Source organism: Helicoverpa zea, chromosome 1, assembly GCF_022581195.2.
Source record: "Helicoverpa zea isolate HzStark_Cry1AcR chromosome 1, ilHelZeax1.1, whole genome shotgun sequence".
Lineage (NCBI taxonomy): Eukaryota > Metazoa > Arthropoda > Insecta > Lepidoptera > Noctuidae > Helicoverpa > Helicoverpa zea.
The window spans coordinates 9,822,884-9,850,499 of NC_061452.1; the positions used below are offsets into that span (position 1 = coordinate 9,822,884).

The window sequence follows — 27,616 nt, forward strand, 5'->3', positions numbered from 1 at the left end:
CACAACAAAATAATCTTCATAACAACCTAATATCGCGTGACTAAACACTGGATTTTCTACTTTTTCAGTCAGGTAAAAAAGCAAGTCAGCTTTGGTTGCGCAGGGACTCTCATGGCCTCAGAGAATTTTACTTGTTGGACATGCATCAACAATCCCCAGTTTATACTACATTACGATAAATTTTATAAGAATTAGGTCACTTCTATTTAAGTAAAATATTAGGTATTAATAAATAACAAAAATATACATTTTGAATACTGACGCAACATTACTACTTCCGTTTCCTAAAATTTACGTACAATCATAGACAAAGAGAAATATCATTTTAAGGTTATAAATTTCCGGTACACGATCCAACGATGATCAATTTATGAGCATTAGAAAGAGATATAAAATAGTAACGTTAGTGTAGAGCAACAGAGACAAATAATAATGAAAAGATAAACTTAAGCTCATGCACGGAAAGCAACATCTTGAGGAGTTGTCACTTTGGCATTTCTTTCCAAGTGCCATGCATTCAATGCATAGGACTTAATTTTTACTTTTACGAGTAAATAATTGTACAACTTGAGATAAAGTGAAGCAAAACCGCCAAAATGAGTTATTCCAAGTTTGATTTAACGTTCAAAATAGGTCAATACCTAGACCGGCATTTAGTGTTTCCATTACTTGAGTTTTTGGCTGCTAAAGAAGTGAGTTACACAAGTTAACCTGTATGATTGGACATATTTATTAGAAATTGAGGTAGTGTACAATTAGCTGGTTAAATACTTATCATGTACATAACTTCACTTTCAGACTTACGACCAATCGGAGCTCCTGCAAGCCAAACTAGAGATTCTTAGCAAGACTAACATGATTGATTATGTTATTGATATCAGGAAAATGCTTTACCCTGATGAGGACACCCCTGAGGTAAGATGCACTGAATGACTGGCCTTTATAATGCTAAATTCTTTGTTTCAAGGTATTGAAACATTCAAAATATAACCAAATACTGTCTGTTTAATTATTATGAATACCAATGTAGGAACTCAGTATAAATAATAATTACAACTCTATTCAAAAATTCCTACCAGTAAGGTACTTCTTAGCTTCTCCTAATTGATACAAAATAATTTCTAATTTTTGCTACCATATATATTGTACTTTCTCTCACACCCATAATTTGCTTTATACATACTTCAACTAAGCTATTCTTATCTAATAAGCAATTTATTTTCATTCCTCAAACTAAATGCCTATACATTATTTCTACGATAATTAATTGAGTTGTTTGATATTCCTTACAAAAAAAAATAGTGTTTTAACCCCCACAGCATCATATAAATTTCAGTAATGATTTATTTAATATTTCCAGGAGATTAAAGCGAGAAGAGGGGTAGTTCTCTCCCAGCTGCAAGAGCTCCAGGATGCTGTGGAGCCAGTTTTGAGACTCATGCAAAGAGATGATGTCATGAAGACAGTAGAGACCATGAGAGACCCCAAGACTCTCATCAACCATCTTACTACTAACAAGGAGTTTGAGGTAACTAGCCTGATTAAATAATAACAATTGTGCTGTACACAGTAATTATGGAAGTACTGAATATATTTTAACGACAAAAAGTCACAAGAAATGTTTCAATAATGCAAGATTCCATATCGTAGGCTGTTAGATTGGTGCTTTTAACTTGGAGAGCGAGTTTAATCTATATAAATAATTTATTTTGTTATTCATAATTTTATTTTTAACATCCAGATTATTCTAAACCTTTTATGTATTTACAGTTCAAAGTTGAGATGATTGACAGCATGTATCGGTTGGCCAAATACCGATACGAGTGTGGTAACTACGTTGAATCAGCGTCCTATCTCTATTTCTGCCAGCTGGTGATGTGCCCGACTGACAAGGTAAGATTTGATAAGAATTAACTATAGTAATGATTAACAAGACAGCATTTTACAGAGGGCCTTACTTTCCACACCTGGATATAATCCCAATTGATTTACCTTGCCTACCCAACTAGCCTTGGTTAGACATGACTTTGTCGCTTCAAATTACCCGTAACAACTGCCAAAGCTGTTAGATGTAGACTGGCCCAAGTGTAGCTGAATCTTATGATCAATCGATCCATGTGGCTGTTACTTAGCTCCTCTTTATATATCCCCTATTAGATTAGCCTGTCTGCCATCTAACTCATAATGATAAAACATATTCTACATTTAAACTATCCATTTATTTTATAAAGTTTTTATTTCAGAACTAAATGCATGTATTCTTCTATATATTTATTTTTCATTGTTCATCTGCTACTTTCATAATCTCTTCACCTTGATTTACATAAACTTCATTTTCATTGGAGATACAGTAGTTTTGATTATCTTGATAGGTTTTATCCTGTAGCATAAATAAGCAGCCTAGTTAAAATAAATTATTGCCTCTACACCATGTAAGCTAATATTGTGTTTGTAATCAAGTAATTAATTTTATTTGAAGTTACATATAAACTTAATTGTATAAAATAAAAATGTTAATTAGTACACACATACCATTCTGCACTGCAATCCCATATCATGTTTAGGATGGAATTGATTTTTATGAACCTTCAATGGTGCTGTTGAAGAATACCATTGACCACATATTTCACATTGGTAGACCAAAATACCAAGGGATTTTGAGCTGTCCTGATGTGTTTTAGTCATGAAGTGGCCAACTTTGTATCTGAAAATCAATCAAATTTTTATAAGCACTGTTTGAAAAAAATGGTCTTGCCAAATTGAAAGGTGTATATCTATCTTTACATGGAAAAATATCTCAAGTAGCAAAGTTAGAAAAAATACTACACTAAAAATGTATAATTTAAGGTTTAGACTCACCTATGATTATACAATTGTTCATAATTTCTGAATTTACGATCACATGCATTACAAAGCAATAGTTTTGGTAATGAAAAACTGTAATACATGTTCAACCATGGGCATAATATCCAATGTTGTTCAGCTGTTTTGTAAGATATAAATGACATCCCACATGCATTGCACTCGTAATTATTTGCTGTAGTATGATTTTTTGAATGTCGTAATAATCTAGGAATGCTCGTAAATACTTTCTCGCAAAATTCACATTGCAGCAAGGAAGAAGTTTTGATCTCTCTAACACAATCAGCATTATTTGATTTACAACACTCAGAGGAATGTTTCAAAGCTTGGTCTTGGCGTGGCCACACCTGGAAACATTGAATACAGGTCCAGACCACTTGCCAGCGAGGTTGTGCCTCCGCCATAGCATGTCTCATAGAATAATGTCTTCTTAAACCAGTCTCGTATACAAAACATTTCCCACATGTGTTACAGGGAAATGATCTTATAGTTTTGGGACAAACAATGTCCAGTATCTCTTTCTTCTTAGTATAATTCAGGGTTCTATTAAGCATATGTATATTTTCCATAATACGAGCGTTGTTCTCTTTGACTTTTTCAAGGCTGTGTTCTAAAGGACTCAAATAAATTCCTGGATTATTTAATTTGCACTTATTTTTCAAATAAAACTGTAAATCATTCTCGTAACGTATATTTGTTTCAAATGTTTGTTGATTTGATAGGAGTGTATCTCTTGATTCTTCATGATAGTAACTTATGTCTTGATCTTTTTCACCTAATTTATAAGTAAGTTCATCTTTGTGTAGCATTGAAGACTCGGAATAAACATTCGTTATGTAAGATTCAGGCGATTCAATTGCTTTTGCACTTGCATCTAAATTAAATCTATCAAAATCATTTCCCGAAACGATTTTTACTACTAAGCGTGAAGACTTATCAGTTTCTTTCTTTTTCTCTTGCACTTTGCCATCCAGCCATTTACTGTATTTGGTAGAAGGTGTAGAACTCCCTTCATCTTCTATGGAAATATGTAACGATTTAAAATTAACCCCAGCCGCTTCAAATTTATGAATTATTAATTTTGATGAGGCTGACATTTTTGTACATGCCACAGAGACAGAGTATTTTTTTTATTTTTACTTTTCATTAATGGCTGAAAATAAGTGCCTAATAGATGTCAAAAAAGGTTACATATGCATATTGTTCTTCATAGATAACAGGGCGGTTGTATCGAAATTACTTACGATCTTCCTTGTTACTCATATACTATAGTTCGGCCATTCAGAGAATGCGTTCCTGACACGTCGCGATTGAACTGACGACGTAACTTTGCAATGGCGTTGCAGTTACGATAAAAATATTTTTGCTGGTTGTTTACCGTTTTAACAATTGAGGAGCATTAAAACAACATTATTATATCAATAATCAATGAATGTTATTACGTCGTCAGTTCAATCGCGACGTGTCAGGAACGCATTCTCTGAATGGCCGAACTATATTTGAAGTAATATTTTTGCTTTCAGAACTACTTGTCTGTTCTATGGGGCAAACTCGCTAGTGAGATCTTGGTACAAAATTGGGATGGTGCCCTAGACGACTTGACGAAGTTGCGAGAGTTCATTGATAATGGTGGAGCAGGAGCAACTGCCAACAATATGCAAGCCCTTCAGCAGCGCACTTGGCTTGTGCACTGGTCACTTTTCGTATTTTTCAACCACGTCAAGGGGCGAGACCTCATCATTGAGATGTTTTTGTACAAGCCTCTGTGAGTAACCACTTATTACCCTGTATCTGCTTACTTACCTGTTTTTATTCTTGTTTCATAATTCATGTTATTTTTCTTACAGGTACTTGAATGCCATCCAAACGATGTGCCCGCATATCCTGCGTTATTTGGCGACTGCTGTTATTATTAACCGTTCCCGAAGGAACGCCTTGAAGGACTTGGTCAAAGTAATTCAGCAAGAAGCCTACACTTATAGGTGTGTAAATATTTATGAATAACTCCACTATCCATACAAGTGTACTTTTGAAAAATTAATAGTATCAATTACGTCATATTTTTAGAGACCCCATCACGGAGTTTATAGAGCATCTCTATGTAAACTTTGACTTCGAAGCTGCCCGCCGGAAGTTGAACCAGTGCCAAGCAGTACTTTTGACCGACTTTTTCTTGATTGCGTGTCTAGAAGAGTTTGTTGAAAATGCTCGCCTTATGATTTTCGAAACTTTCTGTCGTATTCACCAAGTCATCAGTATTGGGTGTGTATAAGATGACAAAAAAGATACTTTATTTTCTGTATTTTTTTTTATATCTTGTTATAAATTAATTGTGATATTACAGAATGTTAGCTGAGAATTTGAACATGCAGCCAGATGAGGCTGAATGCTGGATTGTAAACTTGATTCGTAATGCGCGTCTGGACGCCAAGATCGACTCCAAGTTAGGTCATGTTGTGATGGGGGCCCAACCTTTGTCCCCATACCAACAACTTGTGGAAAGGATCGACTCACTCGCTGTCCGATCTGAAGCGCTGACGTCGTTAGTAGAACGTAAACAGAAAACCCGTAACCAAGATGTAAGTATAATTGATACATACATGGATATGATCCAACACAATCAATTTAATCCTTCAGTTCTCAATTTTTTTTTAATTTCTGTTTCAGATTCGTTGGGGAACTCAAGAATTTTAAGCTTAACATTCATTTGATAAAATAATTCCGAACTAGCATTACTTGCGTAAGAATCGTCTCAAAGAAATAACATTATGTACTTCAGCCCATCTATGAAGCAATTTTTATTACATATACATATTTATACTATAAGCTCGTATTTTATTTCGAAATCCTAAAACCAACCTCTAAACTTGCTTCCAATATTCCAATCAGGTTTTCCCTTAATGATAACTAAAGAGTCTGTAAAATTAAAGCAATATTTTGTAATTAATAAAGGTACTGTTTTATTTATATGTAAATTGATACATTTTTAAACTTTACTGTAATTTTAAACATAAATATTTATCCATACATTCTAACAACTATTCTACAGGTTTGATAGTAATGAACTTAGACAGAATAAAAGCAACCAATATTGTTGACATTACAAAGAATACAACAAATATGTAGAATGTGTCTTCAGAAAATACATCTGTAAATGCTGGAATCTGGTTGTAGAGCTCTTCCACTACATTTAGATTGCCTTTATTTGACCTCGTCATCTTGTATGATATTATCTACTTCCTTTTGGTCTTCTTTTCTGTTTTGGTTTGGATTGTAGCTGCTGGCTGTTCCACTGGGGCCAGTGATGAGATATGTTTGTTCAACAATTGTAAAATTTCTAAACAGGTGAGGTTCCCACTTTTTAATGTAACGTTTTTTATTTTGGCCGTCTCTGAAAAAAAAAAACAAATTGCATAAATAAAGGAACTTCATAAACTGTACAGATGACAAAAGTATTCATGCTAAATAGATTATAATTACCTGCAATTGAAGGTGTTAATGTGATATCAACAGTAGGCTCACTGCGGTCGCAAACAATTTCTGTTTTCAGTGCGCAATTGGGATTAGTCAAACTAATTTTTGTTGAGCTTATGTAATGAAGGAAATTCCTGAAAAAATATATTTTAAATCACTAAAAACTTATTTACTATAATAACAACTGTCATAGGTATGAATTCCAAAATATTGTTGTTTTCAGCCCAAATCAGACTCCCAAATCTTTTCTAGTTGTTCAAGAATTGAATAAGCATTAAATTGTCTTGTTTGATATGGTGCTGAATCACATTTGGTTATACATTGCAGTACCAAGATTAAATGTATCAAAACAATGTTAAGGCAAGTTAGCTAGTGAATTGAGATAGTATAATAATTATGTCCAATATCACAGAGAACTTATCCATTAATAGCACAACCTATGATACACCACACAACCTTTTAGATTGCTTATTAAGTATGAGCTAAAGCTAATAAGAGCAGGTTTAAAATTCTTCAACTATTTCTGATATTGGCTAAAGAAATGTCTGGTAGACATGCCAGATAGTCTATGACATTTTTTCATTATTCTCAGCCGATTTTAAAGGTTATGAATGTGTTTATGTGAAAAAAATCGAATAATTGATTGGGCAGGAATCTGCTTAAATATTGGAAATAAGTAAAGATGTACCTCTTTTGGTGTACGCCGTCAAATGTCACTATGGCATGGCATATATATAAATAAAATTTCAATCGGCCTTACCTTGTATGTGTTACATTATCACCAAATGGGTCAAATTTGACTGTAATTCTCTTAGCAGCTTTCAAATTGACGAGTCTTAGCTGTTTTCCAATAGCAGATACTACGCCTCCAGATCTTCTAAGTGTTCCACTGTATGGGATAGACATAGTTTTCCCAAAATATAATTATGTATATGGGTAGCAGCTGGGATTGATCAATAAATAAGTAGAGCAGGGCGGCAGACATAAAATGTGATACCACAGATGATATATTTTGTCGATAGTCCGTGATTTTTATTCATGTGCGATGAAAATGGATGAAACACAAGAAAAAGTACTGTTTTTTTCCCATAAGCAGTACAATCTATTGTCATGACGCATAACAGCATTTGGAGAATCAAAATTGATTGATGATTATGCATATGCAATAAAAAACCGGCCAAGTACGAGTGGAACTCCCGCATGTAGGGTTCCATACCATTGCCTATAAATCGGCCATAAAATCACGGTTTTTCTTAAAGATCTCCTAAAATGTTTATTTTGAGCAAACTTATCTGTGAGCGATTTAAAATACTATTTTACTAAAACATTTACATAACTGCGTTAAAAGAAAAGTAAGTCAAAGAAGTTAAATTCTGTATCATTGCAAAAATATTAGTGACTAATTAATGTTATAATTACGCTTAGAAGGTAGTTTAAACGTGAATTTAGATTAATTAAATTAAAATTCATTCAATAGATAGATAATGTCATAAGCGTCGCCGTAGTCATTGCATTTTTGTATTGAGACCATTGAGACTGTTGCTCAGACTGCTCAACTGTACTCAACTCTACCTACACTCTTGCCCTACTCTATAACTCTACACACTATGACACTATCACACTACGTCATAAAGCATTAGATTAGGGCGACGACTTAGAAAATACTTTGACACTTTCTATAATAATTATTGTTGGATTTATCACATTGTGGCAATTTCTAAAGCTAAATATTTGTGTGTTTCTTAAGTTTTACCCTTTTGTTGATATAAACATTTTATCAGGATGTACCCCGTTGGTCAAGGTAGGTGTTATGCTCTATGGGAGCACCACTTTGTTTGATTGTTCTAAATAATATTACAAGCAATGTGATTGAGCACGGATCTTAGAACTTGTAATTTTTTTGTTAGACTCTGATTTATATATTTACATGTGTAAAATAATCAGCTCCAGCGGGGGACACGAATGCTGGTGCGGTGAGTGTTGCGGGGGCAGTGACCGCGGCTGCGAGCACGACTGGTGCTGCGCCCGGAGTCCCCAGCACTGCCCCCGCGGCCGGAGCGACCACACCTGGGGCAGCTGGTGCCGCGGGTGCCATGAGCCTCGTGTCGCCTGCTGCACCGCTCGCAGAACTACCGACCCTCACATGCCCGAGACGTCCCAACCTCGGCCATGAGGGAAGGCCGATTATGCTACGGGCTAACCATTTTCAAATATCCATGCCCAGAGGATTTGTTCATCATTACGATGTTAATATACAACCTGATAAATGCCCAAGAAAGGTAATTGTATATTGTTGACAGTTTCCTTTTGTTTCCTCTAACATTGTTTTTTTTCTAGTGTTATGTTAAATAACAGCTCTTTAAAAACGAATATCATATTACTTTGATTTCCATTGTGTCAATTTGAATTAATAACAAGAGATTAACATCCTTTGAATGTAGTGACATGATTTTGTATTATTTTTAGGTCAATAGAGAAATTGTTGAAACTATGGTTCATTGTTACAATAAAATATTTGGAGCACTCAAGCCTGTGTTTGATGGCAGAAATAATCTTTACACAAGAGATCCACTGCCTATTGGGAATGACAAGGTTGAATTGGAGGTTATATTGCCTGGCGAGGGAAAAGACAGAGTGTTCCGAGTCAGCATCAAATGGGTTGCACAGGTTGGTATATAATTAATGGATTCTACATGGATTTCACATAATCAATCAATCAAAATTAATAGTTATTCTTGTGTTAACATGAGATTTACTGAGAAATTACCACTTATTTTGTAATTTGCTTTTTAAATAGAGGTTTTTTGGTGACATTATTGTTTAATAAGTTTCATTGTAACTATGTTAAAGTGTCTGAGTGTATTTACAATCAAAAATTTTACAGAAAATTTGCTTATTTTACTATAATTTTACATAACAATTCTGCTTTGTTTTAGTATGTCATTTATAATTATGCAAATTAAATCAACAAATGTTATTTATGCTTCTCAGTTTGTGATCAAGTTTTAGTATTACTGTTTTTAAGAAATTCAGCAAATTCATAATATTGTGGTAGTAATCAAATTTTCTTTCAACACATTTATTTTAGGTGTCACTGTTTGCTCTAGAAGAAGCTCTTGAAGGTCGAACAAGGCAGATTCCTTATGACGCTATCTTAGCTTTGGATGTAGTCATGCGGCATCTACCATCTATGATGTATACACCAGTTGGCCGATCATTTTTCTCATCTCCAGAAGGATATTATCATCCACTTGGTGGGGGTAGAGAGGTTTGGTTTGGTTTCCATCAGTCCGTGAGGCCTAGCCAGTGGAAAATGATGCTTAACATTGATGGTATGTATGCTTGTTGGATTATTATGATATAATTTTTAATAAACAAAATACAGGGTGTTGGAGGTTGGCTTACATTTTTTTTTTAATCAAACAAGATTGTTTACATTAATTTGGATTCTAATAGCTGGCACATAATCTTTTTATGCTTAATATGAATTAATTTAAATATTTCTTATGTTATTTGTAATTTTTCAGTTTCTGCAACCGCCTTTTACAAAGCACAGCCAGTCATAGAATTTATGTGTGAAGTACTTGACATTCGAGATATTAATGATCAAAGAAAGCCATTGACAGACTCGCAAAGAGTTAAATTTACAAAAGAAATCAAAGGACTCAAAATAGAAATCACTCATTGTGGTACAATGAAGAGGAAATACAGGGTGTGTAATGTGACCCGCAGACCTTCTCAGATGCAATCGTAAGTTATTTATTGTGAAATATTGTAGATTCAAAAGAGATTTCTTATTGAAATAGGGCTTGTAGCTAAAAAATCAAGGACCTGTCTTTCAGAACTGTTTGTATTTTTCCACAATAGCAATGAAACATTAATTGTGGAGTCACATTAAAAAAAATAAATGTATAAGATGAAAATAAATTACTTGACCAATATAATTCATAACAATTTTTTTTGTAATTGCATTGTTTCCTTATTGTGATTATTTAAAAAACGAACTTTTCTAATCAATAAAAGCATATTCATAACTTTAAACGGTTTTGTCCCATCTGATAAAAATTTATTCGCTGCTCTTTTTTCCTCTATCGCGTGTGTACAATCTATCTTTTTTTCCCCACAGATTTCCTCTACAGCTAGAAAATGGACAAACAGTGGAATGTACTGTAGCCAAATATTTCTTGGATAAGTACAAGATGAAGTTACGGTATCCACATTTGCCATGTTTACAAGTAGGTCAGGAGCACAAACACACATACCTACCTCTGGAAGTATGCAACATAGTGCCGGGTCAGAGATGTATTAAAAAGCTGACTGACATGCAAACATCTACCATGATCAAAGCGACAGCTCGCTCCGCTCCCGATAGGTAAATGCACGATTTTAAATACCAGGATAAAAGTCATAATAATATTTTTCCTATCTGTATCTTTTGATGCAGTATTTATTTTAAAACTGTATGAAATTGTGGTTACTATAATGACCGACAATTTTTTTGACCGAAAATTTGTCCACCCATTGTGTGTCAAATGGATGGGAATCTCCAACTTTTCTTGTCATGAAACTTTTTGGAGCCTTTTAATTCCATGGCCGCTGTTAGAGTTTTGAATAATCCCGCTGTCCTTTATATGCCAACATTTCTCAGAAACAGTTTCTAAAAATGCTTTTTTCGATTAATTATATAGGGAAAGGGAAATCAACAACTTGGTGCGTCGTGCGAACTTCAACACAGATCTGTACGTGAAGGAGTTTGGTCTAACGATCTCAAACAACATGATGGAGGTCCGTGGCCGAGTGTTACCTCCGCCTAAACTACAGTATGGCGGCCGTGTCTCGTCACTTGGTGGACAGGTACTTCATTATTTTCTTACTTGAAATTTTGTATTGGTAAACGAAAAAAAAATCATGTCTAGTTATAAATGTTTTTGGGCCCAAGTTGACCGACAACGTGAACGTTATTTTTCTTAAAATAACTGTTTACTACGTATTTTCACGCCCAATTTTCGAAGTAAGCAGTTCTTTCACGAAAACAGATGCTTATGTTGTTAATGAAAATGGGAATTACAGTCCCGTTTAAAAAAAAGAAAATGCTGACTAAGGACAATGCCAGGGTCTGGGCTCAAAGTTTGCCCAGCAGTGGGAGTAGTTCCAGCTGGTTCCATAGTGCACTCTGAACACGAAATCCAAATATTTTTGAAATCGGTCCCAGAGGTCCCGAAAAAAACCGGTTCAAATGTTAAACTTGAACAGTCACTTTATGAAGCCCAAGCCATTTGCCCAGTAGTGGGAATGGTTAGAATAGGTTTTTTACTTCACTGTTAATACGAAATCTAAATATTTTGGAAATCGGTCCTAGAGGTCCCGAGAAAAACCGGTTCTAATGTAAAACTTGAACAGTCACTTTAAAAAGCCCAAGCCATTTGCCCAGTAGTGGGAATGGTTAGAATAGGTTCTTTACTTCACTGTTAATACGAAATCCAAATATTTTGGAAATCGGTCCCAGAGGTCCCGAGAAAAACCAGTCCTAATGTTCAACTTGAACAGTCACTTTATAAAGCCCAAGCCATTTGCCCAGTAGTGGGAATGGTTAAAATAGGTTCTTTACTTCACTCTTAAGTCGGAATCCAAATATTTTTGAAATCGGTCCCAGAGGTCCCGAGAAAAACCGATTCTAATGTTAGCCAGCCATTGTTAGCAAGCCGTTTTAAGCAGCCACAAACCTAACAACCTCTTTTCTTGAAAAAACATTCAGATAGTTAGTGGTTTCTTTCACTGTTAACAGGATAAAAAAACAGAAATAGACGTTTAAAGGTAATTGCTGTTTCTCTTGCTTTTCAGTCTCTATCTACCACAATCAGTCCTAAGTTCGTGTAGCGTCATGCAATTAATATCCGTAATGGCAATGGAAAAATCTTATCAAGACGAATAAAATAAGCTCGAACACGAGGTAGTAAATAGATACCGTTGAGGAGTTCCCTCGTCTCACTGTCGTCTCCATCGTCAGGTTAGGTCTTAACCTCCACTGTTTTGTGGTGTCGGAGACATATACCCGAATGACAAGTTTTTATTCGATATGTGCTTACAATTTCCGAGAGTTCCCTATTGTTTTAAGGTTTCTATCACCAGACCCTGGACCGAATAACAAAGGAACCATTTGGAAAGTAAATCCTTTCAAACAATAAAATTATTGTTTAAATCGGTTGGTAAACGACGGTGTTATGCACGTACTTACGTAAAAAGAATACAAACGAACTGAGAAACTCCTCCATTTTTTGAAGTCGGTAAAAAAAAATCTCGTTCAATACCTCGTATTTGTCGATTAATATTATAATGCATTTCAATTAAGGCAATAAAAGTGGAATAGTTAAGAGTTCGTAAGCATATTTTTCGTAATATTGAATAAGAGTCAAACCAGTTTTTCTCAGGACTCCCGGGATAGATTTCGAAATATTTCGGTCTGGGACCTATTATAAGCCTATGGAACATAATACACTATGCAGTTACTGTGGGCAACACTTGAGCCCAACTTCCATACAAAGAATAGCATTGTCCTTTATAACTATGTTTAAAATGTCTAATGTTTTTTTTTATTCGCCTATAGCAAGCGTTGCCTAATCAAGGCGTGTGGGACATGAGAGGCAAGCAGTTCTTCATGGGTGTTGAGATAAGAGTGTGGGCCATTGCTTGCTTCGCGCCTCAGAGGACTGTTAGAGAAGACGCCTTGAAGTAAGTTCATTTCTGCCTATGTAGTATGAAAAAGACAAGTGTCGTGTTGAAACTAAAAAAACCTGTTAATTGAGTGGGTAGGTATATAAAATTCCAGTTTAGAGAATGAATAACTAACTTATTTTCCTGTAAAATTTTTGGTTACCACCAAAGTCGTTGAACATCTGTCAAACTGCCTAGATAGTGAATGTAATAAATGAATTTCGGTTCCAGTTAAGAGTAAAAAATCCTTGATCCAAGGGAGGATCTTTGATTCTTTTCAAAGATAAGTTAGTTTAGTAAACCAAGTTTACAGTTTAGAATTTAAATTTTTCAATGCATCTGTGTCACTAGCTAAAGTATGTTTGTGTATATATTATATTTATGAATCGTTTACAGAAACTTCACACAGCAGCTTCAAAAGATATCTAACGACGCCGGCATGCCTATCATCGGGCAGCCGTGCTTCTGCAAGTACGCGACAGGGCCGGACCAAGTGGAGCCCATGTTCAAATATCTTAAGAGCACCTTCGTTCAGTTGCAGCTTGTTGTTGTTGTTCTACCGGGAAAAACTCCTGTATATGGTATGTATTTGTGATTAATATTATTAGATGTTTCATTGGGCCTATAATATTTTTTGTGGTTATACTATGTATGACCTACGGTTACGGCCCCACAACATGACACATTGCTAAGTAGTACTTTGCTGCTTCGAAATTCGTGTCTTCAATTATCAAAAAATATATATATATATATTATATCATACAAAATAATGTACCTTTTTTTTGTGGCTGGGCAAAATATGCTATTACGCATGCCCTTCCCGTCGGGGGACGGGAGAGGGGTATGTGGAACTACCCGGTACAGACGTTCCCGGTACACCCACTAAAAAGGCCCAGCGGCACTCCGACTTCGCCTGAGTGGAGAAGATCTGAGAATCTATGGGATCTAGTCCCCCACCGGCGAAAAAATAATGTACCTACTGAAATCACCAATGACGTTTGCTACCCACCTTAAACAATTATAATAATAAAGGTTTAAATATGGCATGCACTGTGGAGTCTTTATTGTTTTACCACTTTCAAAAGATTTTTCGACAAAGTAGGTCTTACATTTCTTTAGTCGACCGGTACTATGCCAAAACACTAACTCGTAACTCTTTGTCCACAGCTGAAGTGAAACGCGTAGGAGACACAGTACTCGGCATGGCGACGCAATGTGTTCAAGCTAAGAACGTGAACAAAACATCGCCGCAGACGCTAAGCAATTTGTGTCTGAAGATCAACGTTAAGCTCGGCGGTATCAACTCTATACTCGTGCCGTCGTTACGTCCTAAGGTATGTTGTTAAGTATATTACTTTAGAGATTCACCATTACCGGATAACTTTATATGGAACACATAATCTCTTATTTAGCAAAAAAATTCAACCATTGCATCTACCCCTTCTATTTCAGCACCATCATAAGTAGTAGAGTACGCCTAATGCGTTAAATCTGCCGTTGTACATTGTGCAAAAAGTATAAATAAATAAACTGCTTGTAATTAACGATCGGCTTTTCTCCTCTTGAATTGAAAGGGTAAAAGTTAAACAAATGAGTAAAAATGTCACCAACCAAACATTGGTTTAAAAAGTGAATGATGGTGATATATTATGCCTTATTAAAAAAACAGGGTTATCAACCTTAAAAACCATACAACTATAGGAAGACATGGGGAGGGGGGTTTCTCTCAGGCGGCCTCTTTTTACATCGAATCGTTTTAACTTACGTTTTTATTCATTTAAATATTTTCCTGTGCCAGGTATTCAACGAGCCCGTAATATTCTTGGGCGTGGACGTAACGCACCCGCCGGCGGGCGACAACAAGAAGCCGTCTATAGCCGCCGTCGTTGGTTCCATGGACGCCCATCCTTCACGTTACGCGGCCACTGTTCGTGTGCAGCAACACAGGTACTGTCGTCTTACCACTGCAGTACACAGCTGTGTACTGTTGTATATTCAGTACACAGTCTGTGTACTGTTGTGTTGTGACTCATTTGTGTAATGGATGGTGCGAGTTACGTGTGTATTAGACGCTGGAACTTGGAATAGTGGGTCTTTATTCTGCACATTGCTCGCATGGTTTTAGTAATCGATAATCGATAAAAATATATCGATGAAAATATTGACAAAGTTCACAAAATATATTTTTCGTAATTAGTTTTTTATATGAAATGCTTCCAAGCGTCTAGTGCACCTGTATCTCGCGCCCAGCATTTCTTTTCTTACGCGAATTTGCAGTTTTTGCGTTTGTGTACCGCGTCTGATCCGATTCCGAGACAATACGGTCCGAAATAAATACTAATGTAAAATGTTCACTGTAGACTTTTGATCCAAGATTGTGCAATCTATCTGTACGACAACTTTATAAGACAAATATTGTGCTAGAGGTTTTCGAAGTGGTTAAACATTATTGGGGTTATGTTCAGTTCGTTCGGTCCGTATTATCTCGGAGTGGGGTCGGTCTCAGTGCGCATTCGCACTTACGCTGTTTTTTTATTTTTCCCTTTCGCTTCGCTCATCACACGTCCACTGCTCTCGTCAATGACAAGCGAGGGCAGGTGTGCGAGTTGCACCGACTCACCGTTAGGGTTCTATAAGTAAGTAGATGGGGCAGTCTTTTGGAGTGTGCACACTGCAGATTTTTTATCGGCCGATAGTTTAGTTGGTTAGCTAGTCAACTGCATCTACTTACGCAGAGGCTGACCCAAACACACGGGAACAAGCTAGGATGATGAATCATTTCTTTGGATCGGTTATAAATATTGAGCATGTAATATGGGAGTGCGCACATTATCCAATCTAAAATCGGTCGATAAAATAATCTGAAAGGCGTCCCGATTCCCTTTTGGTTTAGCTGTCGCTCTTTCATAACACACGATGCATGGACGAAGTCGTACCCATCAAATGCATACGCCATTCATTCAAAATTGAACACTACAAATTGGCCGACCATCGAACACAGTGTGTGCACTCGTTTTTAATTAAATTATATATTTTATAAGTCTTTGTCAGCCGGATAGCGAATGAACTATCGGTCGATAAAAATCTGCAAAGTGCGCACTCCCTGCGCGAATCTCCATCTATTTTGACAAAAGCAAATACATATTTGGAAAATTTCTGCTCAGAACGCATCAAAGGATGAAGATAAAGGGTGCATACGTCCTAAGAAATCACCCAGTTTAGTTTACCAAAAGCTGTTTTATTGTTTAAAGATAATCCTTCCTTTTTCGTTTATTTTGATGGCTTTTTAATATATTTTTTGTATCTTAAATAAATATATCTTTCAGCAAATTATAATAAATCTTACAGGAAAAGATTTAAACAGACCATTTGTTGAATCAAGACACTTAATTTCAAGGAGTCATAACAATTCCATTTTCCATGTTAACATATTCTTATGGCCAGTCTATTCTCAACGTGGAAAGACTGACATAAGCAACTCATGGACCATCAATATTATTAGTCATCTGAAAACTGAACATAGCGTTTTTCTTAGCATGGTATCTGTTGTTAATCTTAAGGAATATAATGCTTTTCAGGCAAGAGATAGTTCACGAAATGAGCAGCATGGTGCAAGAGTTGTTGATAATGTTCTACAAGAGCACGGGCGGGTTTAAGCCGCATCGCATCATTATGTACCGCGATGGAATATCAGAAGGACAGTTTCTGCATGTGTTACAACATGAACTTACCGCAGTCAGAGAAGCTTGTATCAAGGTAAGTTTAAAATAAATAAATATTCTTAACCTCCACTTAGATTAAATTATAATATCGATACTATGTCTGCATATAAGACACTCAAAATAAATGAAAATGACATCGAAATTGATTGCTTATGTAGAACGGGTACATCAAGGTGAGAAACTCGCTATCTTTCCTTGGTTTTGAAATAATAATTGATCAAGAGTATTCCAAAATTATATCATACTAGTATCCGCCAGCGGCTTCGCCCGCGTGGTATGCTGATAAAAAGTAGCCTATGTGTTAATCCAGGGTATCACCTATCTACATACCAAATTTCAATCAAATCGGTCCAGCCGTTTTTGCGTGATTGAATAACAAACATACATCCATACAGTCTCACAAACTTTCATATTTATAATATAAGTAGGATATAAGTAGGATAAATAAGGCCGATAAATCAGCGTATGATAATTAAAAGTGATCGTGCGAGACGCCCTTTCATGTATCATTTTCTATACGTTTTTGTTGACTGTCAAGAACTGACGGAACAAACTTCTCAGCATCGAAGAGTAATTCTTCACACAAAATCTGATATAAATTCTAGTTGGAAGCGGAATACAAGCCGGGTATCACGTTCATCGTGGTTCAGAAGCGGCACCACACGCGGCTGTTCTGCGCCGACAAGAAGGAGCAGTCGGGCAAGTCCGGCAACATCCCCGCCGGCACTACCGTCGACCTCGGCATCACGCACCCCACTGAGTTCGACTTCTATCTTTGCAGTCATCAGGGTATACAGGTGAGATTTTTTAATATTATAAGACCTAATGCTGTTGTGTGAAAAGGTTGCATTGGCACTACGTCAGGAACGGATTGAAAAGCTCTTGTTTTGCTTCAAAAATAGGTTCAAGATGAAAGGGATTTAATCATTTAATAGTTTATCGATTAAAAATACAGCCACCAATTTTTTTTTAATCAAAATATATTGAATTAATTTGCAATTTATGGGTATCTACTTTTTTGTCTGTCTCTTTTTGCCCTTGGGCCTCCATATGCTGCCCTAAATCCGGCCCTGTGCGATGTATGTATCCGTGTACTGAGCGGTGGGCGTGGCACCCGCAGGGCACGTCGCGGCCGTCGCACTACCACGTGCTGTGGGACGACAACCACTTCGGGTCGGACGAGCTGCAGTGCCTGACGTACCAGCTGTGCCACACGTACGTGCGCTGCACGCGCTCGGTGTCCATCCCCGCGCCCGCCTACTACGCGCACCTGGTCGCCTTCCGCGCGCGCTACCACCTGGTGGAGAAGGAGCACGACTCGGGCGAGGGCAGCCACCAGTCCGCCTGCAGCGAGGACCGCACGCCCATCGCCATGGCGCGCGCCATCACCGTGCACGCCGTCACCAAGAAGGTCATGTACTTCGCCTAACCGCCGCTACTCAGCCTGCCAGCCGCGGGGGCAGCTCGGTGCGTGTGTCGGCTCCGTAGACGATCGCCGGGTGGATCCCACGTTTTCTATTATTATAAATGATTCTGATAGATAGACTGGATCAAGTAAGTCTCATAAATCATATACAAATATTTGGTATGATTCCTCTTCAACAGTAATTTCCCGCGAAGCGCCTACATTTTTCAGGCGTTTTTTTTCGTGTTCTACTATTTATGCCGCTATAGAAATAATGGGATGCACCCCGATTGTGAGAGCGGGGCACGGCGCCGTCCGGTCTCCTCGCTGTGAGATAGAACTCCGCCTATTTTCTGGTTGCTTAAATCGATGTCGATGCCGACCGTTTTCTATCAGGTTCTGTATAGCCCCACGTGTTTCATATAGTCTAATTTTATAATTGTTGTTATGCTTTTACGAAGATAGCTGTCCCAATATAAAAGACGTTTCACTTTTATGAAATTTTGGTAATCGAAACGAATACCGTTGACAATTCTTTGATGATATTTTGAATATTCAGACAAATGCAATACTGATTACCTCATGCATGTATTGTGTAGTGTAGTAATCCCATTCTCTCGAAGACTACGTGTCATGGATATTGACTATCTTCTATGAAGCATTTTGTAGGATTCAACTTTAGGTCTTTAAATAAAATAAAGAAGTGCGATTAATTTAATAAGTGCATGTTTTATCGTCATTTGAAACTAAAAATGAATTGTTAGTGACAGTGATATGCAAAGAAATATATTTTATTAAATATATAAATAGGAACAATCAAGTGCTCATAAACTAGTTGAAAATACTTTCAGGCTTTAAAACGGACAGGCCATGAATCATATCTTAATTTTTATGCATATTGACATAAAGTTAAAAAAATAGAATAATTACATTTATCACCTTCATATATTCTGACACTTGAATGAGGATTATTTCTGCTCATCCTGGTCGAACGTGGGACAGCAGATACCTGTCGAGTTCATTATATTTTCATTCATTATGAAATAAATAAAATCAAATAAATGTCGTATATACTCATCATTTACATTGGTATCCGCTATTAATAATTTAGTGAGAAAATGTATTATGTTGCTTATACTGCCTTTCCCTGTATTAATACGTAGCGCCCTCGCTCAAATAGTCCTCATTAGGTGCACAATGCACACGTTTCTATAATAGTCAAAATAATCATTACTTCGGACAATTTACCATAACATGGAAATAACTCGTGAGTGATTATTATGTGTTCAGCTTTTATGAATATAATATTTAATTTCTATCTTATTTCTACGTTTATCCTTATATTAATTATAATATTTTGTATTGCACACACCACACGTACTCCACACGGCCACAAATACATTATGTATATAAATACACAGTATGAAGATACAGCCAACATTATTATCACTGTAAAGAATGTTATTTTTATTTTACATTTTTAAGTTTATTTTAAAATAAGAATTCTTTTATAATGTATTTTTTAGCTTTAAGTTTTATTTCAACTAAAAGTTGGGAAGAAGCTACGTTCTGACTTTAGGAGTTGGTGACAAATGTTTTTTTGTAATTAAGTAGTGTGGAAGCAAATAAACAAATTTTTACCATAAATTCTATATTTGGTGTTTCAATTGGTCGCACGGTTTTATTTTTTAGTTAGGTAACACTCGCGAGGTAACTGCCGTTAAATAGGACTTTTGCAATAAACGATACATCAATAGACGTTCAGTAGACATAGACAGAATTGTCTATAAACATAATATATACATAAATAATTTAGTTTCTTATCATGATATAGCATTATATTGATGTAAATATGTATAACATAACACATTTTCACAGTAATATCCTAATATTTGTGTCGTGTAAATGTTTAACCGTTAACCTTATTAACAAAATTACTTTTCTTATGTATGAAATGCCATTTTAATACCAATATAAAATCTTGAAGTACCGTCCACTTGCATGACAACTGGGTGAACAAAATGAGCTTAAAACATATTCCAAACATCTTTCTTTTCCAAGGATGAATACAGAATGATGATTCTAATATGTTCAGCGGTAATTGCGATCGCTTAGTTGTCGAGCAAACGCGACTGTATTTAATCACACTTAAAAATAATAAACAAATCGCGTCTTATTTATGGTATTTAAGTATATACCTTTGCGTTCATATTTATATAAAAAAATAATAATAATTATAATAGTATACATAAGATTGCTTTGTGTGCTTGCTTTTCTGCATTGATTATGATTATTTTACATTAACAACGTCGCGTTGTCTAGACCGATTTCGGCTTTAATTTAACCACATCTATTCTTGCTAAAACCTTCTAATTATTCAGTGATGATATTTTTGTCACAAGTCATTTCATAGATCTCGTCTAAGCCTTTTTATCTGTCTTTATGTGCACTTCAATCTTCTACAAGATCTTCCATTAAAAATGAACTATTTTTTTCCATTAAAGTTGGGAAAGGCGCCATATCAGGGTCATATGCGTAATCAGTGCCACAGTATTAAATGTGAAATCGCACAAACGTTACAGAACTAATAAGTTCTATTAATAATATCGGCAACTCTTTCAAGTAGCTTTGCATTTAATTTATTTCATGATATGCAGCAATTTCGTAGATTATAGGTTGTTGAGCTTTCCTGGCTAAGGGATTTGAAGTCATAGGCTTCGAAAGGCAGCCGAGGCAAATATTTTGAACTACTTCGCCAATAGGGCAAATAAACGGCCGATAACAGTCCTTCGTATAGAATTCTCTCGTTGATCAAAGTAGACCTTTGTCTTTTAGGACTTTGCTTTTTTAGTTGGTTGATCAGTAGACAAGGGCTAATAATATAGTCTAGGCTTTCGTTTAAAAATATTTTGTAAAAAGGGTAAAGATATTTAGGCCAATCTTTTTGCGACAGTCGCTGCTTGACCATTTCACTTGTAAATTCGTCAATCTTAATGAACTTCATTTTGTAGCATTTTTATGTAATCACATTAACTCTCCCTAATGGTTCGATAAGGGTTAAAATTCACAAATACTGGGTATTAGACATAGATAACCAGTTCCGGGTGGAATATTGGTGCGAATCAGCACGGGAAAAATTAGGTCGTCATAAAATAATATAATTATGTCAATAGAAATAAAGACAGCTCTATTTGATGGCCGCGTGCTGAGCGTAATTTAGCAATATGTATGTAACAGGAGCCGCCTATTTATAACTAAGACTTTAGTGACGTACGCGTTAAGAAAATAGACAGTCATCTATAAAGCTATACTTTTATTTGATCAGATCCCTTCCTAAATTGTATGCAATATTGTCCTAAACAGCTAAACGTGTAGATATATTTGACGTAAATTTATTTTTAAATACTTAATTATTATACGTGTTACTCTGCCTGCAGATAACCTCTGCAAGTTTTTTTGATAACTTTTTATTTTCTTAGCGCAATCTTAAAAGATCAGTTTTGATAGAAATAGTGATCAAAATGTAATTGTTAATAGTTTCTGGACATTGATCCTTCAGAAATTATTGATTTATATAACTTTCTATTCTTTCATGGTTCATAGGACTACGATACTGTAAAATATAATATCATTGTGTTCGTTATTTATCGATCTTTCTCATTACTGAACTAGTCTGTTTATATTTAGGTAAGTGGACTCAAAAGTCACGGGAATGCCAAAGGCTTTTTTGAGACTTTGTTGGTGAATTTTAATCGCTATGTACCTCCAAAGTTTCATTCATCTTTTATATCCAAAGACAGACCTTCAGAATCTACGCGGCTAGGGTCAGAACTTAGTTTTAATAATAGTACGTATTATACGTTTTCGATGAACTAATTCTTCCACAATGTATCATGGAATAAACGTTATAATTGTCTATTATACGTTGTGTAAGCAAAAATAAAAAAGAATGGACTCATCGTACATACACGATAAGTGTTCGATGCCCGGGTTGACCAACATTTCATATTGTACAGGACTTGCTTACTTCCCCATAACAGAGTAGGTATACAATGTGAAAAGGGGAACCCTTCTCAAAAGTTTAAATACTTTATAATGTGTTGTAATGAAATTGTTTCGTTTGATTTAACGATATTCGTTCTCAGGCTAGAGTGTAAGTGCAATATAAAAATAGAACGGCATCAAAATGGACTTAATTGAAAAACTAGTTATGTACAAAATTGTTGAATTAAAATTATAATATTGAGGTAATATCCGATTATAAGTTAGGGACATAAGGGAAATTAATTTCTTGCATAACTCGACACTACTGACTCGAATGACGGCACTTAATAAGATTAATGGCTCTATTCCGCTAAACAGAGACACCAACTAGGTTAAAGATTGCAGTTGAGATAAGAAAGCGTTGGAGGAAACTTAATCTAAGATTCAGAGATAACACACGTTTTATCTTACTCCGCCCTGTTCCCAATTATTTCAAGTCGTCGCCACACTTTATTTAAATAATAAATAATTAGGGAACATAGGGTGCAAGTACTTGGTGCAACCTTTAATAATTCTACCTTCACTTTCTTATTTTGCCTGTTAGAGAAAGATAGATATTATAGTGCGTGCCAACTTTGTGCGAGCATTAAGCAGGGTTAAAAATGATACATATAACGTTGACGCTTAATATTTATAGCCACCTTTTATCTTTCCTAGTCTTAACGTATTGATCCAACGTCGCTGACGCAAGTGTATTTTGTATGTAGCTTGCAAAGTATCTGTAAACTGCATAACGGGCGCAGTTTTATCAATACGAGCCTATAGTAACGCTCAACGTTGTGTGCCTCAAATAGTAGAAAATTGACCCGTGGACGAGTTAGTTACAGAATGCTGCCATACAACTTATTCGCCTCACTGGCCACTTGAGCTATATATTATTCTATAATACTATGTTATAGCGAAAATTGTGAACAATCAAATACACTTTATGTACATAAAAATGAATTATATTATTCGGGTTGTAGATTATCTACTGTTTTAATGTCACAAGACAAGTAACGTTTACGCTTAACCAGTTGAAGCTAAAGATGCTATGTCGTCTATTTTCTATTTTATATACATAAAATGAAATTCCGGTTCTATAGCAATATTAACTAAATGCCATTGTACAAAATGGTAAATAATGCTTTACTTATATAAAAATGTTCAATTGTACCTATAGTGAGTCCCCATACCACCATGATTGTTTGTATGTGTAAGGTTGTTGTTTAGATATACTTACGTAGATCGATCGGGCATTCAACTATAAAATTTAATTTATCAACATCAAGTAATGTATAAAATAAAGCTAGTTTTACATAATCATCTAGCATTCTTAATTTTTCTACAAGTTTTGTCAAATAACTTGATTTAGCTTGTTTCATAGATCGCATTGCTTGATTATGTAACAAGTAGTGTAAAGCAGCAGTCAGACATATTTAAGTTAATTTATATGGGATGGGACTTTAGTACAGCATCAATTAACCTCTAAACATTAGTTGGTATTGTAAGTAAACAAACATCTGAACCGGAACGCCATGCTGTCGAATACTTTACAAAGTTAAAATCGTCCCTTCCCATATAGAATCATAAATTATTAAGTAAAAGCTGGCGACTGACCAAAATTTTTGTGGAGCGTTGATATTCATACGGTATGGTATTTGCTCTTCTGATAATTTTTCATTTAGGATTTCTCATCTCTGCTTTATTAGTAATAATAATCCTAATACCAGATGAGAAATCGTGTATCTCTAACAAACCAAAAAAAAAAAACATAATCATAATCAGGTACCAAAAATGTGATATCAATTTTCTTAATATTTATATCGATGATGTTTTATGTGGCTAATGTTGATGGTCTTTTGATATCCTACCTATAACGAATGGCATAGTAACTTTCTGATATCAATTTGGTCTGTCGCCACCTAAATGAGTGAGAAATTAATCAGCGAATATTTTGAGAACAAAACATGTTTATGTGGTGTATGTAGGTTATTTGGAAACATTTTTTGAAATTCAAATATTTACATTAAAGCTATTTTGATAGAGCTTAAATTGTTGGTGGCAGGATTGTCTATTCGCTATGTAATTTAGTGTAAGAAACCGAGTGTTTTGTTAGTTCTATGCCCCTAAGCAGTCTATAAGAATTTGCAATATGTTGCCTTCGCTTTTTAGTGGATGCGGTGCGTGATCAAATGTCCAATTAATATTAGGAAGTCTTGAGTTCATCATTTAAATTGACGCAGTCTCCTATGCCTAGGGATTATATTGCAGCATGTTTTGTTTTTTTTTCATTCTTGTTGATTCATATGGCTGAATATTATTTTAGATATAGTTCTCGGCAAACATTTTGTCGTCGGAATTAAGTTGCGAAGCACCATTGTTTTTTGCGAGAATTGTACCTAGGTGTGTATAAAGTATATGCGTCAGTCTACAATTCACATCATAATTAATTAAAGATAAAACAGACACTTGAAAATTAAATATAAGATTTATTTTGTAATAAGCTATTTTAATCTTATTATAAACGTAAACAAGGGATAAGCTTATGTAGAGTATTTAGAAGTATGTAATTAATGAAAGAAACCGTACCTAACTCCATTTCCTCTTACTATATTCACTTGTACCGTACTAAATTCGGTCTGTTTATCAAAAATATTCTAAGAAGTAGGAAGTGGTAATCACGATAATACACTTATTTTTGTACGTTCATAATTTCTTACATTAACTGTCACGATATTGAAGTGAAATTACACAGATTGTATTCTTATTCAGGGCATGTATAAAACATTTTGCATAAAATCTTATAGAAACAGCACGAATTTAGTGACTAACGTAGATAATAGTTGATAGAAAAATGTGTTGTCATAATTCTGTATACTCCATTGATTAAAAAAAAATTGTCATCATGAACTTTATAATTAGCTCGTGATACAAGTATAATCATTATCTCAGTCATTAAGAGAAAAGGCTCTGTTACACATGGTTGTTACTAGTTTAATTTACAATAAATAACATCAAACATAAGGCAGCACCTGTTTGTCATCAGCATCTCTCCTACTTTAATAAACATGTGTCATGGGCCTCATAAATCAATAGCAGAGGAATTAGGTAACTACCATTGTAAAATCTGGCACCAGCTTTTAAAGAGCTACTCTATTTTACGTTAAACATTTTCTCATTTAAAATGAAAAAAAAAAATGAGAAGTGACAAATTATAAGTTAAGAGAAAAAAAGGGTCCATTGTATAAAATTTCTTTAAAATAAGCTTAATTTTCAGTCACGTATTTACTATCTTTATTTCACAGCAAATCTGAAGTGGCAAATTTTTATTTACTTAGTTGAAACTAGGTGACTTCATTGACGTTTCAGCGATATCAGTTAAAATAGTTTATTGACCGTAATTCCGAACCAGATTATCAGCGGTTTTGAATCATTTATCAGTTCCAAGACTGATATATTTTTTTATAGCTACACGTTGACGATAATTTTAAACGATCATGAGCATATTCAACCAAAATCGTGCATATGACAGGCAATCTTATGTTTCTATGGTGACAAACAAAAGCTGGTGTCAGGTTTGGTTTTAACTTTTCAGCCCTTGTAGAATCTGAAAATGTTGTAAGAACTTAATATTATTTATCCGTAAGCTTAGATTTACTCGTGGTCTTGTATAATTGGTCATCAATGCTAAATAAAATCACCATGATGTCTATCAATAATATTAGTTGTATTATTTAGAATAACTAGATTAAAAAATCGCTGGTAAGTTGAACGTGATGCAATGTAAAAACAGCTATCATACTGTCTCCCAGGGGTTATTCATCAACTCGCCACACAAGTCTCACCACGAATGTATCCAGCTGGTGAAACTCATTTAAGCATTTTACCCGAATTCAAGATTAAAGTACATTATTTTGCTATAAAGTACCTAAGTAAGTAGCTAATGCATCTATCTGGTTTCAATGAACTTAGGATTCCCTAGTACTTGTTGTAAGTAGCAGAATGAAATTCAAAGTACCTTTTTTAATGACTGTACTTTTATCTTGAATTCGGGTAAAATGCTAAAATAAGTCCAGTTGGCGAAATGATAAATGTACAAATTTAGAGTTTCACCAACTGGACACGAGTTGACGAATAATCCTCCCATATCGCCCGCCCTTTAATTATAAGATGTTTGATCATTTATATTATTTAAAAATTCAGTGTTTGTTTTTATATCTAGTGGTAGCCTACGTACGAACAAACTGCATTATTGTATTCAGGATATTTGTGTGTCCTTTATATCAATAATCATTTGTAGGTATGTACTACAATTTAAGCTTAACTAGTTTACGCCAATTGTTTTTTTTTTTCGGAAGCATATCTACATAGTTGTTACTATAGTTATTTTATAAACGGACCATGCATTGAATTTCAATAGCATATTTTAATCCTATGACTTCTTCAAGTAGGGTTTTCGATTTACATAGATTATTCAAATTTCTTCGTGCAGGGTAACCACGATTCTGGGTTCGATAAATGGAGCATCGGATGTTTGAGTATTGTGAAGTAGCGCTCAATCTGCGTTATATTTACTAAAATTGTGTAATTAAATGTTCTCTACCCTAACTATGTATTTCATTTACCACAATAAAATATTGCAAACCTCTTCTGGCTCCTTGGCAAGGGAAATGCAATCCCGAACCCGCGGCATCCCGATCTCGCGAGGTCTCGGGTAATTTTTCGGGATCAATCTCGATGACGTGATCCCGTTTGAGATTGACGGGATTGGGCGGCAGTAGTTTTTGACCTGATTTTTCAATTACCAAGCAAGTATAAGTAAGTCTATATGAAAGGAATGAAAAAATATAATCCCACGATTGTATCGTAAAGAACCAAACGAAGCAGAGATTAATACGGCAGTACTAATCAAAGATGACTTGCCTCTTTCAATGATTGCGGAAGTTTTGAATTTAAGTGCTGCTGATTAATGGCTTCAAGAGGAATTAGAAGAAACTGCGAACGTCCAAAAGTCCCTTTTCCTTGCGCCTCCAGTATATAGCGAGGTATTTAAAAGAAAAATTGCTTATATTTTAAAATTTCCTAAAACACCATGTTCGCACCGGAATCGAACTTGCCACATAATGAAATAAAGTAATCATCAGAAGCTTTCATAAGACTTGCATTTCATCACTATTATTGAGCCATATTAAGAATGTGGATTCAGTGTTCTTGAAAAGTGAACATGGACTTCTACTGCTTTTTTATTTTGCGGCAAGTCTAACATTAAAAAATACTGGTAATTGACTCTACAAGGGGCATTTTTGAACCCCTTTTCGACTCTACGGGCATTTTTGACACCTTGTACACCCTACCATACTCGGATAATGAATGACAATCTCAAAAGGGAGTAAAGATATTTCTTAAGTAAAACTAA

The 27,616-nt window shown here is 35.3% G+C and overlaps 5 protein-coding genes across 6 annotated transcripts; 2 read left to right on the forward strand and 3 right to left on the reverse strand.

Annotated features, from left to right (window-relative positions):
• The first annotated feature begins 476 nt into the window (after positions 1-476).
• On the forward strand, positions 477-5,688 carry LOC124639989 (eukaryotic translation initiation factor 3 subunit E). Its single transcript, XM_047177582.1, has 9 exons — positions 477-692; positions 799-915; positions 1,361-1,528; positions 1,771-1,893; positions 4,386-4,627; positions 4,710-4,844; positions 4,930-5,124; positions 5,207-5,441; positions 5,530-5,688. Exons 1-9 carry the CDS (start codon positions 597-599, stop codon positions 5,554-5,556), a joined length of 1,338 nt encoding a protein of 445 aa, XP_047033538.1. The 5' UTR covers positions 477-596; the 3' UTR covers positions 5,557-5,688.
• LOC124639914 (zinc finger protein 184-like) lies at positions 2,218-3,970 on the reverse strand. Its single transcript, XM_047177457.1, has 3 exons — positions 2,860-3,970; positions 2,533-2,704; positions 2,218-2,380 (listed from the first exon to the last, which is right to left on the reverse strand). Exons 1-3 carry the CDS (start codon positions 3,957-3,959, stop codon positions 2,279-2,281), a joined length of 1,374 nt encoding a protein of 457 aa, XP_047033413.1. The 5' UTR covers positions 3,960-3,970; the 3' UTR covers positions 2,218-2,278.
• A 109-nt stretch (positions 5,689-5,797) lies between the features above and the next one.
• On the reverse strand, positions 5,798-6,080 carry LOC124640487. Its single transcript, XM_047178306.1, has one exon. The coding sequence runs from the start codon at positions 6,078-6,080 to the stop codon at positions 5,901-5,903; it is 180 nt and encodes a 59-aa protein (XP_047034262.1). The 3' UTR covers positions 5,798-5,900.
• Positions 5,798-7,311, reverse strand: LOC124640401 (39S ribosomal protein L53, mitochondrial). Its single transcript, XM_047178203.1, has 3 exons — positions 7,097-7,311; positions 6,343-6,470; positions 5,798-6,253 (listed from the first exon to the last, which is right to left on the reverse strand). The coding sequence occupies exons 1-3, from the start codon at positions 7,240-7,242 to the stop codon at positions 6,096-6,098; spliced, it is 432 nt and encodes a 143-aa protein (XP_047034159.1). The 5' UTR covers positions 7,243-7,311; the 3' UTR covers positions 5,798-6,095.
• A 627-nt stretch (positions 7,312-7,938) lies between these two features.
• LOC124639766 (protein argonaute-2) lies at positions 7,939-26,808 on the forward strand. Of its 2 annotated transcripts, XM_047177273.1 has the most exons (15): positions 7,939-8,137; positions 8,281-8,615; positions 8,803-9,003; positions 9,425-9,668; positions 9,864-10,086; positions 10,463-10,708; positions 11,025-11,190; positions 12,941-13,065; positions 13,444-13,628; positions 14,215-14,381; positions 14,846-14,994; positions 15,636-15,683; positions 16,626-16,803; positions 17,375-17,566; positions 17,890-26,808. In XM_047177273.1, exons 1-15 carry the CDS (start codon positions 8,119-8,121, stop codon positions 18,196-18,198), a joined length of 2,787 nt encoding a protein of 928 aa, XP_047033229.1. In that variant the 5' UTR covers positions 7,939-8,118; the 3' UTR covers positions 18,199-26,808. The 2 variants fall into 2 exon arrangements, with proteins under 2 accessions (XP_047033229.1, XP_047033311.1); XM_047177355.1 differs by lacking the exon at positions 15,636-15,683 and having other exon boundaries at positions 7,940-8,137.
• The last annotated feature ends 808 nt before the right edge of the window (positions 26,809-27,616 follow it).

Coding starts and splice junctions, on each gene's coding strand:
- LOC124639989 (XM_047177582.1), top strand. CDS start 597: ATGAGTTATTCCAAGTTTGATTTAACGTTCAAAATAGGTCAATACCTA. Junction 1,529..1,770: donor CTACTAACAAGGAGTTTGAG/GTAACTAGCCTG, acceptor ATGTATTTACAG/TTCAAAGTTGAGATGATTGA. Junction 1,894..4,385: donor TGATGTGCCCGACTGACAAG/GTAAGATTTGAT, acceptor TTTTGCTTTCAG/AACTACTTGTCTGTTCTATG.
- LOC124639914 (XM_047177457.1), bottom strand. CDS start 3,959: ATGTCAGCCTCATCAAAATTAATAATTCATAAATTTGAAGCGGCTGGG. Junction 2,705..2,859: donor GAACAATTGTATAATCATAG/GTGAGTCTAAAC, acceptor ATTGATTTTCAG/ATACAAAGTTGGCCACTTCA. Junction 2,381..2,532: donor TGGGATTGCAGTGCAGAATG/GTATGTGTGTAC, acceptor TTTATGCTACAG/GATAAAACCTATCAAGATAA.
- LOC124640487 (XM_047178306.1), bottom strand. CDS start 6,080: ATGACGAGGTCAAATAAAGGCAATCTAAATGTAGTGGAAGAGCTCTAC.
- LOC124640401 (XM_047178203.1), bottom strand. CDS start 7,242: ATGTCTATCCCATACAGTGGAACACTTAGAAGATCTGGAGGCGTAGTA. Junction 6,471..7,096: donor GATAATGTAACACATACAAG/GTAAGGCCGATT, acceptor ATATTTTTTCAG/GAATTTCCTTCATTACATAA. Junction 6,254..6,342: donor ATTAACACCTTCAATTGCAG/GTAATTATAATC, acceptor TTTTTTTTTCAG/AGACGGCCAAAATAAAAAAC.
- LOC124639766 (XM_047177273.1), top strand. Junction 9,004..9,424: donor GCATCAAATGGGTTGCACAG/GTTGGTATATAA, acceptor CATTTATTTTAG/GTGTCACTGTTTGCTCTAGA. Junction 10,709..11,024: donor GCTCGCTCCGCTCCCGATAG/GTAAATGCACGA, acceptor TTAATTATATAG/GGAAAGGGAAATCAACAACT.